The sequence below is a fragment of the Syngnathus floridae genome, chromosome 14, assembly GCF_059516105.1.
Source record: "Syngnathus floridae isolate MCC-2025c chromosome 14, RoL_Sflo_1.0, whole genome shotgun sequence".
Taxonomy (NCBI): Eukaryota; Metazoa; Chordata; class Actinopteri; order Syngnathiformes; family Syngnathidae; genus Syngnathus; species Syngnathus floridae.
In genome coordinates this window covers 2,828,824-2,842,956 of record NC_142426.1, presented here as the reverse complement: position 1 = coordinate 2,842,956, position 14,133 = coordinate 2,828,824, and the positions used below count along the sequence as shown (strand labels likewise).

The window sequence follows — 14,133 nt, the reverse complement described above, 5'->3', positions numbered from 1 at the left end:
CTTTCAATTAACCTGCCTTTAGTTTTCTGTATTTTTCTTTCAGTAGAATTGGCTGAAATTGTACAATGTGGCAGTGCAGTGTGGGTGAGTCAAGCATTTTACCCCTAACCCATGCCACTTTTGACCTTTGAGGTAGGGCTGGTAGATTATGGGGGGGGGGGCATTAATCTTGATTATTTTTGGTTAATAATTAAAATAATGATTATTCAAACCATCATTTAGTTTTTGGTACAAAACAAGAAAATGTTTAATTGAAGAAAATATTGAGACATTTCTTTTAAACACTATAATATGTCGACTACATAATGTAGTTCTTTTGAACCAAGAGACATTTATAAATTTAATTTGTTTAAAATTAAAATGTCTAAATTCAAGTTGCATTTCTAATAAAAATATATAAAAAAAAAGAATTGGTAATAAAACTTGCTTGCAAGGTCTCTATTTTTTAAAAGTGAAGAAAATTTGTAATTTTGGTAATGACAAAATTTGTCTTCGCGGGCTAAATAAAATAATGCAGCGGGCTGTATCTCGCCCTCGGGCCTTGAGTTTGATATCGATGCTCTATGCCAACATACTCACAGAGGGCATCTTTAAACACTTTCCCTCCTGACCCTTCTCCCCCACCCATCCAAACATCTCCTTCCTTGGGATATGCTAAGTGGCTCCATCCATTACAAGGTCTCAGTCAGACAAACAGCAGTGGGCAAACTGCTCCTCTCCAGAGGTGCACAACGACCCATCTCCGTTTTGCCGCCTCATCCCTTTATACATTTAAAAGCATGCAATGATAAATATTCTTTTGCTCCTTTCTCATGAATCATGAATCCACCTCAACCGTGTAAAGATATGATTATTCAATGCATTGCTGTAAAGAGAACTTTTAGGATATGATGGCAGTCTGGAACCCGGGGGGGCTATTGGCTTCCAGCTGTTTACTGTGACCAAGAAGATGACTACTGTGTATGTTGTTTTGGCATGGAAATTTCAAGCTGAAGGACGGAAGGTCTATCCTGAATATGACCTCACTCAGAGTAGTAAATAAACTGCTACTAGTGTTCCAAACTAATCATGAATTCAACAACAGGATGCCGAGTGCGAGGAGACAATCATGTATGCATGTAAATGTTCATCTCTCTGCACCTACACTTTTTTTTTTTTTTATCCCTCAGAATCGTGCCAAGGCTTCCGCGTGGTATAACATGTTCTAAAGCCCTGCACTCGCAATTAAAGATTTCACTTCCCAGCGGGCTCAGAGAATGCAATTTTAGATAAAACACACAACAGAGAGTAGACAGTTTGGAAAATAGTTTGGCAAACTAATTTAACATGGTAAACATATAGAAATGCAAAAAAAAAGGGATTTGCTATTCATGTTATTCATAATCTGACTATCAAAACAGCAGCTGTTTTAATTTGTGCAAAATGACATCGTCTCCATTCACAAAGCATTAAGACTATTTTTACTGTTTGAAATTTTAATTTAATCCTTTGATAGACTAATTTGATTTTGTTGCCTTGAGACAGCAACATTGCCATTTTATGTCTATTGCTATGTCTCAAAACAAATCCATGCATCCTAATCTGCTCAAATCAGCTGCCGTCAGGTAAAATTATGTTAATTGAACTCGACCTCTCCATCGTAAAGTACAGCACAATGAGGGAAAATGGAGTGTTGTGATCTTCAGAAAGGTTGACAAATTTCTTTAAGCACTGTTGCGTGATCGCTCACTAACGATAACGATGTCGAATCAAAACATTTAGTTATTAAGCACTCATTTCGGATAATTAGAATTCTTTAATTACGTTTCCATCTTCAGGGCTAAATTAAGATATTGAGCAAATAAAAACAAATTAAAATGGAGCTTGCCAATAACGGCAAATCCTTTCATTTTCTCTATACAGTACGTCTTTCTGAGATCCATTAATCTAATGATTCAAGCGCTTTTTAGCATCATTTTAGCTCTCTCTTCATTTCTGTCATTTTCTCCCTCTCAGTCACAGGCCGGTGTTGTATTTTCTCCCTTTCAGCTCTCGCTAAATCTCTCTCTTGCGTACGTCTCTTCTTACTTCTCTCAGGTGGAGGCGGAGAGTCGAAACGGTTTAAGCCTGTCACAGACAGTTCTTTCTCCTTCTTGGTCACATCAGTCACTCATTCAGTCCGCCATTCTACCACTTTGTCATTTAGCATCAAGGCCCTTCTGAGCCAGTCAAGTTTTTTAAAAGCCTTTTAGCCATCCATCCAAGCGTTCATCTAGCCATCCATTCATCAACACTCGTGAAGGATGGCAATGCCACGAAGAAAAAGTGATTCCGACATGAAGTGATTTTACATCATTTTGTCCCCCACAGTCGCTGGGTTGTTGACATTTGAACACAATCAATATCAACAGAGCCCACGTATTACTCATATAGTAAAGTCTAATCTTGAGCGCAATTTGTTTCTGGACCCTGGTTGACCTCCATTTTATGAGGATTTCAGAGCAAGGTTTTTCACATTGGAAGGAATGACAATGAAAAAAATTGCAGTCAAACTGTCACCACAAGTGTACTGCGAATGTTTTTCATTCACCACTCAAAATAAGTTAACCACTATAAATAATGCAACTTTCTACTTCCATCTTATACTTACTAAACACTCCTAATAGGTTTGCAAAAAACAATTCCATAATCCCAGGCCAATCATACAGTAAATGAAATAGATTAATAAAAAAAAAAATTAAAAGTCGTAAATATAAAAAATAATAGTCAATAGAAAATGTCTCTTGATCAGACTTCCCAGCAAACAAGCTTGAGCTTCAAATAACAACCAATCAAATGATAACAGATGATTCAATATTTATAACTCCAAGACACCAAGTTGTTTGCAATCAGTGCTAACTCCAAGTCACCACCAGCATCCAGAAATGCATCAGTGGGCAAACCGTATATACATATGTGCCCGTACGTTAGCATGAGTCAGCTGAGTCGACGACAACAGTAATCGTCTGTCACTGGCAGCTGAAATGATTCCAAATGCGCAATCCACCATCACGGGGGTGCAAGACTTCCTAGTCTCGAGTGCAAAAAAGAAAAGCTGCTTCCATCTTTAGGAGATTCTGACAGGGATCGGACAGTTCATGGAAGGATCTGCGCAGCCTGAACGGTGCACAATTTTTCAGATCTAAACACACGGGAGAATATTCTCCTGTTCACTGGAACTCCCAACCTGATGTATTGTATTTCTTCACAGAGTTATAGAAGGAAGAGTTATTTGAGTTATCCAAGCAGCGTACAGTACTCCTGGTCCTCAGGGGAGACTCTATGGCAGATCAGAAGAGATATATAACATTTTCACAATTTGATGGCCCTCTCCAGGGTTTCTGGCAAGTTGGATCCACCTGAAACATCCTAATTATATTTCCCAAACCCTGAACTGCTTTGAGTTTTCTGAAACTTTATGAAGGATTGCTCAGAACAGAATTGCTCTTTTTCGTGATCATGTCATCCTGGTACTGTATCTTGCTCATTGTTCAAGATTCAAAGGAATTTCTGTTTAGGGGTTGGGCTGGCCATATTTAATTTAATATGGGCCCTTAATTAAGTGGCTATAAACAGAGTAAAGGACACACAGAGGCCCATTTTCAGTTTCATCCTCCTGCAAGTGACAGCAGAAAAGAGCTCCGTAATGACATCTGGATGCTTTGCAACACAAGGCAAGATAAATAGCCATGTTTTATATTGCTTTGCGCGGAAAATGAGAAAGAAAAGTGACTCTTCTTCATTATTAAAGCTAATAGCATTGCGATAGAAGTCAAAGTCTTATCCACACGCTCCAGAAATGAAATCATGTCTGGGCAGAGAATCGAGTTGTCATCTCTCATTTTGTTGCCCAACTGATCAGACACTCCCTGTAGCCACAATCGTCTCTTCCATCTGATTAGCCTTCTCCTTGAAGCTCCCCTCTTTTACTTGACATACAAATATTTTATTCCGGGAACTATTTCACGTGTATTTATGTCTCATTGGATTCATCTTCTTTGCCATCTAAGAGGCCAGTCTTAATTATGTTGTCTTCCAATGAAACTACCATGAGTGGATATCTCGACGACTTGTTTCTGAGGTCGTGTCCAAATACAGAGTGAAGGATGACATTCAAAATTTACTTATGGGTGAGCTCAATAACTTGAGGCATTGCATCTGTATGCCAGTCAAGTCTCTTTGCTGCTTTACCTGTGCAACAGCGGTAGAGGACACAACCCAGTCACTCTCAATTTGTATCGTCTTTGAGATTTTTATCTTCTTTGAGATTTTTGTCTGAGGCTCGTACTGCTGTTGTGTGTGCCAAATGGGATTGAGCTCCTTCACTGCCAATCAGCTTCTTACCGTTTATCCTCTTGTAGCCTGACTCTTTCCCTTCCAGTCCGTCACAGGTGGAAACAATGTGTGGCTTCTTTTTCAAATGGCTTGCCTCTTTGGAGCTGATAATTACTACTATCAAGCTTTTTTTTTTGTTTTTTTTGTTTGTTTGTTTTTTACATCATCAGCTTTTGCACTGCTCCGTCAGTGACAAGCGGCTCTTCACACTGTGTGTTTCCACAATTGCACACATCAATAGTGAGCACCGTCTCTGTCATGTAAATAAGTTTCCTAATTTGTAATCTCATTAGCAAAAGGCTTGTTTGAGTTGCTTGCTTTTTAGCCACGTCAATCCCAGATGGCGAGGGTGGTAATCACGCCACATAAAATAGCTTTTAGCTCTGATTTATTGTCACTGATTGTCCTTTTTGTCAAGTACACTGTGTACAAAAACATTTATTACAATCATGATTATGTGACATTTGCTACTGAAACAAAATGATTGAAACCAAATGAAATCCGGTTTTATAATTGCATCCAAGGACATGTGTAGAAAATCAGCTGCATCTGTTGAGAAAGAATATTGATGCCACCAATATATTTTCAAGGATTCAACTTGTTTAGACACCTGAAGAAGTCATTAATTTCACTATGCAGGTGCAAAAGAAACAAAGTAATTACGTCAGTCGAGCAGAAACGACTCAACTATTCTGACCTTGTCGAATAAATCAAATTAAAAGTTGAAACAAAAAGCAAATATATCTGCAGATATTACTAATCAATCAAAAGTGATCAAAAGTTCATTTGAACTGCCACTCAGCAACTCATTTTTACCCAACTGATATACTGACATTTACCTTGAGGGGGATTATTATTTTGTTCCACGTTTTTGGCGCAGTTATTTCACGTTATCTTGCCAAATAAATCAATTGTTATGACAAGTGCAGTATGACCTGATCATAACATGTCATTATCAGCCACGTACATGGGGGCCAGTATTCAGTGATTACATTTTATTAAAAAATATTAATTATCCAAAGCCGCTACAAATATGTATGCATACAAAAAATATGTCATGTATAAATCAAGCACCAAAAAAACCCAACTTTCATTTTTTTTTTAAACTGAGATTTTCTTCAAACAACCAAGCAGCAATTAAAATAATCAAACCACATAATCCCAAATCGATTAATTTGGGCTGCGATAAATTAAACTGGATTACATTGTTTTCGTTTCCATTTCACATATAAGAGGCAACATTTCCTTTTTCTGCTTCAATCAATCCGATACACCATTAAATTGCTCGTTTGACAGATGAGCTTCCTCTTTGTTATGTTGACTGCTTGATCCAATATGCAGAAGGGGGAAGAAAAAAAAAATGGACACAGAGAAGAATGTCAACACTGCATCTTCCTGAAATCGAGTTCTGCTTATGTTATGCTTTGGGTGGGGTTTTCCCGTTCGCCCAATATTTACTCACAGGAAACTTGACAACAGCATGAATCATAAACATCTTGAGGCAAATTCCAGATTTTCAAATGGGGCCTGGCACATCATTTTATGTGGCTCGTGAAAGCAAAATATTAAATATCAAAAATATTCCTAAAATATTGAAATTGAAAATTGTTGTCACTTTGAAAAGTGTAAAGCTATTTCAAGCCGTTTGGGTTAAACAGTCCCCCTTTAAAATAAATGTTATAATATTTGAACAGCGTCTTTACTGGCTTTCTATTTCAAACCTAATTCAGTTGCCGATACACATTTTCCGAACATCATTCACAGTTGCAAACCTTGCCTTTCAGATTCAACAGTTTAAAAAATAAATAAATAAATATCAAGAGCAACGCATAATAATTCATGCTGGTTTTGATATCTAAACTGCAATCCTGATCTTCAAAGTAAAGCATCTATCTCACTGGGGAGTCAGATTTACACAGTTTGTTGGCCCAGATGATGGTCTTGTTGAAGTGGCGGCTGTCAGCTCAGTATGTTTGTGAGACGGGCGTTCTCTCCCACATTTAAAGATCAATTGGACTTCCTCATCTTGAGCGGTAATCGACAACAACTCTGTTTGAATGATCCTGTCGGTTTTGTGTGTGTAACAGGGATGTCGGCACATGTCGATCCTCCGCCCAGCCAATTTCTTCCAAAGCCGCACCAAAAGCGTATTGCATCTTGGTTCCATACTGAGAAGATTAACTTTATGGAGTGGCAAAACCAAACAAAAGAAAGGAAAACGGCTGTTTCAGATATCATAATAAAGAATTCAATTGTTATTTTGAAATAGAATGTGTGACATTACATTTACTTGTATGGACATAAATGATGATTTTGAGCACATTGCTTTGATCCTTCGTTTTTTTTTTCTCTCAGTTCTGTCATTGCCACAACACCTAGTTGACGCCGTGCTGTCGATGCCAGATGCATTTGTTTGCACACCTGTTCAAAATATCCATTTGATGTGAGCCTGGCACAGAATCTAATAATACCAACTTTTATCAGAGTGAATTATCTGAGAAAGGAACAGTATCTCCCTCCCTCCCTCCCTTTAATAAACACAGCACAAGAAGTGGAAAGTACTCATAATGTGCTCTGCCTTGGTGTTGCATTGATATTAACTTTAAGGTCCATCCATGTTCCTCACCTCACCAATGAATTGTGGGTCATAAATTCATGTTCAATCTTTATATGTACAACACTTGTTTCAGCTCCATTGAGCTTGGTAAGCAAATAAAGTTGCCATTGCGTGTTTTTTTTTTTTTTTTAATATATACAGTAAATTTAGTTGGCATGAATTACATTTTTATTAAAACATCACTTTGGAGTGTTCAAACACAAGACTCGTTTTCTTTTATCTCTCTCTAACCCTCAAGTATGTAAAATCAAATGCTGTGTTAACTAAATAGAATTTTGTTGCTACGCAGCAGGGGCGAAGCATCATTTTGAAACGCTTTTCAAGAAAAATTCGGTGTTTATCTAAGATGTTTTTTTTCCCCCAATAATGAGATTCCCTAATAGTATTTTTCCCATTTTCTGCCTTAGGTATGTGGTCCTTCTCTGTCTCGGAGCTAGCCATCCCAGGTGCTGAAATAGGACGTATCTCAGCAAGCGACGCTGACCTTGGCGAAAACGCCAAGTTGGAGTATACAATCTTGGAGGGGGAGACGGGTGACACATTCAACATCACAGGAGTCAACCAAGAGGCCATCATCATATTAAACAAGGTGAGCCAAGGTTGACAGGATCTACTAAAATGCCTCTTTCATCAAATCAAAATCAAAGATGAAATTGCTAGTCTCAGTGAGCTTTGCGTTGACAAAACAGTTGTTTCTAAATACTGTAGGCACTTTCAGTCCAGCTATAGGAAAAAAAAATCATAAAATGTATTCCAAATGGGTTAGAATTATATTATGACAAGCTACAGCTGCCTTTCAGCCAGAGTTTCCATTTCGACTATTTTGTATGTGTAGAATGAAAAACTGCCATTCCATTCTGTGTTCAGCTGGCTAATAGTTCCCTAAAGTACAAAGATAGATTATGACCATTTTGAACAGTCATTTGCTAATGTGGCTGTCATCTGGAATAATTCCAGCTTCATGAAGATGTGTGGCTAGACGATGAGTGTAGTCACCTGCTCCTTACCATTACGGTTTAGTCAAGTGGATACTCACATCTGTTCCTGGATGGATAAGTAGGTCTCAATCATACATGTAATGTAACAACTGAGTGGGGGGATGGACTATATGAGATATTATGCAGCCACTCAAAAGTCTGACATATGAAAAATAGAAATGCTCACTTTATACCCTCACCCATGTATGTGATTTTAACGCGGGAACGCAAGCACAAGTGCATAAAGGCTGACTGCTATATTATGTCTTCTTTTGTGACATAATAACATTGGAACATGTTCCATTATTACCGTTAAAAAAGACATACAGTTGAAAGAAGTTGCCCCTCTATGCTACTATTAGTATAATATACTAATCGCAGCATTGAGTCAGAGAGAGCCTATGTAGTAATTAAAGATTCTGTCTTCACAAAGATACGAATGCTTAGTATTGAATTTTTCAGAGAGGTAATCATTTGAGCCTACAGTGGCACCTTCAATTATGAATCTTCACCTTTGGAATTAGTTGAAATTGCCATCAATCTGTTCCAGTCAATATAAGATCACTTTATGTTTTTTTCTTTTAATCAGGAACGTGAAAACTGCATTTTTTATTTTGAATGATCAAGTTTGAAGCAGGGCGGCTCGGTGGCGCGCTGGGTAGCACATCCGCCTCACAGTTAGGAGGTTGCGGGTTCGATTCCACCTCCGGCCCTCCCTGTGTGGAGTTTGCATGTTCTCCCCGGGCCCGCGTGGGTTTTCTCCGGGCACTCCGGTTTCCTCCCACATTCCAAAAACATGCTTGGTAGGCCGATTGAAGACTCCAAATTGTCCCTAGGTGTGAGTGTGAGTGCGGTTGGTTGTCTGTCTCTGTGTGCCCTGCGATTGGCTGGCAACCAGTTCAGGGTGTCCCCCGCCTACTGCCCGATGACGGCTGGGATAGGCTCCAGCACGCCCGCGACCCTCGTGGGGACTAAGCGGTTCAGAAAATGGATGGATGGATGGAAGTTTGAAGCAATCTGTAAATGATGAATTGCAATTGGAAGACCCCTTTTTCATCACCCAAATCAATACGCCCCTATTTCTTGTTGTGATGACTGGAAGACCTGAAAAGAATCAGTACAATCTGAAACACGTCATATACATGAATGAAGTTGGTAGTGAAACAAAAACGCTATTTCTTACATATTTATCAATAGATCTTTTTATTGAGATACATGTTCCACCCTCAAACACAAGATATTTTCAGTTTGTATAAACGTAAATAGAACGTGCATAGAAAATCCATTCTTTTGATTTGTCTCAGCTCAGATGTGCAGGATTCATGAAAAACAATCCAAACTTAGAGGAGATTTTGCAGAACAGGATTGATTGTTTTTCACAAATCTCCTTTGAAGTCAAGCAGAGAATTGAGAAGAGGGCAGCTATAGTACACCATGCTGGAAGAAAGAAATTGAAAGTTAGGCGCAGAGTGATGAGAAAGAAAAGGGATGAATAAAAAGTCGAGAAGATGAGAGGGAAGCTCAAATGAGGTCCTGTGAAGCAGTGACAGGACGGAACAAGGATGTTAGATAAAACTACGTGTTAGGACAGAAGGTAAAAGGTACAGAGAAGCATGGAGAAACCACTTATAAATCCGAGTCCAATAGAAAAAAAAACTTTGACAATGAGGTGATCTGAAAGCAGCAAGAGGCAAAAAAGTGATAAATTGCCTGTGAAAGTAAAATCACACTTCAACATTGGACCTGAGCCACATCCGATTTATTTTGTGCTATTCAACTGCAGTCTGTCAGACTGCTTGGGAGGGATGTTGTTTTGAGTTACTGTATTGACTTTATATTTGACTTCAATTTAATCCCACTTGAACTATAAAGTAGACATTTGCGGCAATGACGTGAGGTCCTATTTATTGTCGTCTCCATGAAATGGATCTAATGCCTGCGATTAGCAAATCTATCCAACAAATAGCACAACAAACCTGATTAGATTTTTTTGTTTGAAACTGCATTCATTTTTTTATTTCATTTAAGGCAATGATGAGCTGTGTGCTCCATGTCAATATCTGCAGTCAGCAGGTGTTGAATGAGATGATGTGTTTGCTCCCAACCACCCCCGAGAGTAGGAGAGACTTCCAAGTGGAACAATTTGTGTTGCCACCAAGTTGGCCTTGACCCCTGCTCGTCACCTCGCTCGCCGCTGTGTGTTGAATCTCTTCAACACAAAATCAAAGATTGCACGCATACAAATTCCGGACACGAGTGGATACGCACAACTGATAACGCACCGAGAGATAAGTGCACACAGGCACATAATACCACACACTTGACCTTGTTCAAACTATGAGGAGAGAGGATATGAGGTGAGATTGCTGGCTAAAGAAGGATGGAAGGAAAGATGCTGAGTGCGACTTTGCTTGTCGACCTCAGTAGGAAGATGTCACATGGCAGGTGCGTTCAAGCCAAAATAGAGAAAAGGAGAATAGAGTTCAACTGAGCTGGGAAGACTATAAGAAGACTGCAGGCAAAAGAAGTTGAGATGCATCCAGACAGCCAAACATGGGGAGGACATGGAAATGCGAAGGGAAACAGAAAAGGCGGGTCATTAAAAATCCTGCGAGTCTAGCTGGCGGCTGAAGCTGCCTGCTGCTTATCACTGCTTATTTACTTTCTGTCCCACAGCAATAAGAAAGCATCTATCTCTCCTCCTATTGTCCTCCTCGCCCTCTCCTGCCATCATCAACCCACTGTCTCTATGCATTTAGTTAGTCTCTGAACGATGTGCCGACAAAGACTTGAAACGCAAGCAGATGTAAACTCACATCTTACAAAAGTTACACAGTCAGGATTGTTGTCTGTGACTAATCCTTATTCTCACACACATTGATATACATTTCAAATGAATTCAGTATTTCTAGATTGATCAAATGTCTCTTTTTAATTCTTGTGTTTTTCTATTCATTGGTGAGCATGCAGCCCGCAGCCTGTTCATTTACTAAAAACGCTCGACATATTGCACCTAAGTGAGTTTTGATGGAGCATACGAACAAGACAAAAGTATAAGTGGAAGGTAATTGAAGAATTAGCATAGGCCTCTGTGGTGTAATTGCTCCTTGACTTTAGTAGTGCCTTCTAATGTGGTTGAGGGAAATATCTAGTGGCTGGTGTTCACTACTCATTCAAATCATCGAAAGTTTGAGAAAAACACAATCCGCTATCTCTTTACTCAAGTACAATTCATAATAATCTTTCAATAAACAGTCTGATTAAAAACGACATATTGTGCAGTATGATATCATGCAGTGCCATTTTCTGCATTAAATAAAATAATTTTCATCATTTTGGAATGAGTTAATTGTATTTACATTAGTTGTAATGGGAACAGATGATTTCAAATGGGTGTTTGGAGTTACAAGTGTGTTCATGGAACTAATTCAACTCTCATCTCAGGGTACAACTGTTTGTTTCGAGGTGTGCAAATTTATGCAACCAGGTTATTGGCTGTTTATTCTTTATCTTTATTTTTTACAAGTTATACTAGGTCAGATTAATGTAGAAGAGGCTCTTGGTCTGATTTGTTTATATTGCAAAAAATGTTTTCAGGGTGTTCAAATTTATGCAATTATTGGTTGTGTATTCTTTATCTTATTTATTTTTTATCTTAACCTTTATTTCCATTTTTTTTACTCGTTATAGGTCAGTTTATTGTGGAAGAGGCTCTTGGTCTGATTTGTTTACATTGCAAAAAGCTAGCATGTGTATTTTTCTATCCACTTTATAGAGATCAATCAAGCTAATTATGCATCATGATTTTTCAGGAGCTTCCCATTTGAGGTGTGTTCTATTTGAACAGCTGTGAGCTCTGCCAGCCTATTATTTATGCACCTTCAGAATCTCACCATATACGTACCTGAGGGACAAGCAAGCATGTGCATATGCCAGTTTAAGGTTATTATTTCCATATGCCCCAACTTAAAATGCTTTGCTAATCCACGGTCACACGCCAGCAGCGAGCCCAGGATTATCAGTGTTTGTTTTCTCGCGAGGAAAGATTGTGTTCATGTTCGCAGAGGAAGAAAGCCATGGAGAGAAAGAAGAGAGTGAGCAATGTCTTGGTCAAAAGTTGAAAACTGGAAGCTTTCCACATTTGAGAGCGGGTGGGGGGGAAAAAAAGGGAGATGCATAACACGAGTCCATCAGAGAGGAAGATTGAAGACAGCAGAGGAAGAACAAAGTCAAAAGGGAGATTACCAAAATGCTTTGGTCTCTCAATTTGTGGAGTTATGCTGATTGTCAGAAATGTCCAAAGCGCTTGTCATCACACAAATGCAATTTATGATTTTCATTTTGGATGTACAGTAAAAAAAAAAAAGAGACCAAGGACAGCAGGACACACACAAAGAATAAATGTGTGGTGCACACACTCTTTGGTCAGCACAAGGATTCTCTCTGTGTTCAAATGATCATTGATTCTTCAGTACATCATCAATTACAGAAGAGACAGCCAGGCTGGAGAACCACCGTGTAACATCTTGCCGAGCTCAGCGAGTCTTGTGCGTCGACTGTATGTGAGCCAAACACATGCACGCTGTAAACTGAGCATGTCTGCCTCTGGGTCAGCTTCTTCTGCATCATGACTCCAGCTATTTGCCTAGCTAATTCATTTTTCCTAATTGTCAGAAGCGTTAAAAATAGAAATTACACAGTATGATCCACTGGATGTTTCAGAATGTGTGAAAATACCCAGACATAAAAATATAAAAACAAATTCCCATTAGTCTTCTCTCTAGTTGGTAAAATGCATTCTGTTACAGCACGGGTGTCAAACCCAAGGCCCGGGGGCCGGTTCCGGCCCAACACATCATTGTATGTGGCCCGCAAAAGGAAAATAATGTGTCAACTTGATGTTTCCCGTTAAGATACCAAAACTCTAAATTGTCTTTCCTTTTAATAACAGTGAGTGAGATATTGCAAGTTTTTGGGTTATAATCCCAATTTTAAAATCATTTAGAAAATTGTTTTCTGATGTGTGTATGGGATAATATCCATTTCTATTTAAGTCATTAATAGTCCCTTGCTCAAGCTAGGGCCTTGGATTCAACTAGGGTGTCTACTCTGATACATTAACTTTTGAGTTCTCATCTCTACGTTGTGTTCTATTTCAATCTGGCCTTTCTGTCGTTTTCTTCTGCTGTGCCCTGTATAATTTCTTTCCATTTTGCAAAGAGTACAGTGATATGATTGTGATATGTTCTCTCATACTCTTTGGAGGTGGTCACTCATGGTGGTTTTGATGTCGAGTGTTCTGTAGCATCTACTAGTGGGAAGGAGATTAAGGTTCTGCCCATGATTAAGATGAGCCTGAGATTTTCTTGACCCGCTTCTTCGTCAGTGCAATCCTCAAGAGGGTGATGTTTTCTTTCTGCCATCTCTACTCTCCCTTGTCTTTGTCCTTCTCTGTGGCAAGACCAAAGCAGATGGTGATGGATGATCAGAGAAGTCAATCAGTGTCTGCTGTGTAGAAATGCCCCAACAGCTCCCATGTTTGCTTCGATGCTGCAAAGTACATCCTCAACTGGGCCATTTTGAGTCCATGAGATTTGACTCCACAGGAAATCAAACATCTCAACTGTTGACACACGGCAGATGGAAATTCCACAGCCTTGAGTGTGTTCTACTCCTGATTGTATTTTTTTGCCAACTCATTGCTGTCTTCGATGACTGTTGTGTTGTGCAAGCTTCAAGAGCTTGACGGGTGGATGCTGTTGTTTGTATGGCGAGAGAACACAGTTTTGCGTGTGCTGACGGTCTTGTCATTGAGAACTAATATATTTTGTGTTTTGAATTGTTAACCCCACCCCATGGACGATTATATTCGTCCGTCCGCAGCCCCCATTTGAACATTTACCAGCCTAGTGCAGTACATTGCCTCCTGTGTGATCTTCTATAACAACCTGCCATGAATTCCACTCTACAAAATGTTGTGTATTATTTTTTTTCCTCAGTCATTTTAATCCCTCATGAGGAAATTTAACGCACACTCAGCCGTATGTATATGCTGCGCACCTCACGGGGAAATAACCACTCGCCAGTCGGCCTGCTCATTACGACTCAAATAAATTGATAATCTTATAGAGAATGTCAAAAAAGACCCTGAAGAATTATTAACTCCAATAATGTTGAATTGAAAAC

General features: G+C 39.1%; 1 protein-coding gene across 4 annotated transcripts in view; it reads left to right on the top strand.

Annotated features, from left to right (window-relative positions):
* cdh24b (cadherin 24, type 2b) overlaps nucleotides 1–14,133 on the top strand; it is a 111,505-nt gene that overhangs the window by 82,352 nt on the left and 15,020 nt on the right. For all 4 annotated transcript variants that reach the window (XM_088396420.1, XM_088396419.1, XM_088396415.1 and 1 more), the window contains exon 7: nucleotides 7,378–7,559. In XM_088396420.1, the coding sequence (XP_088252546.1) occupies nucleotides 7,378–7,559 (182 nt within the window). The remainder of the gene's footprint in view (nucleotides 1–7,377; nucleotides 7,560–14,133) is intronic.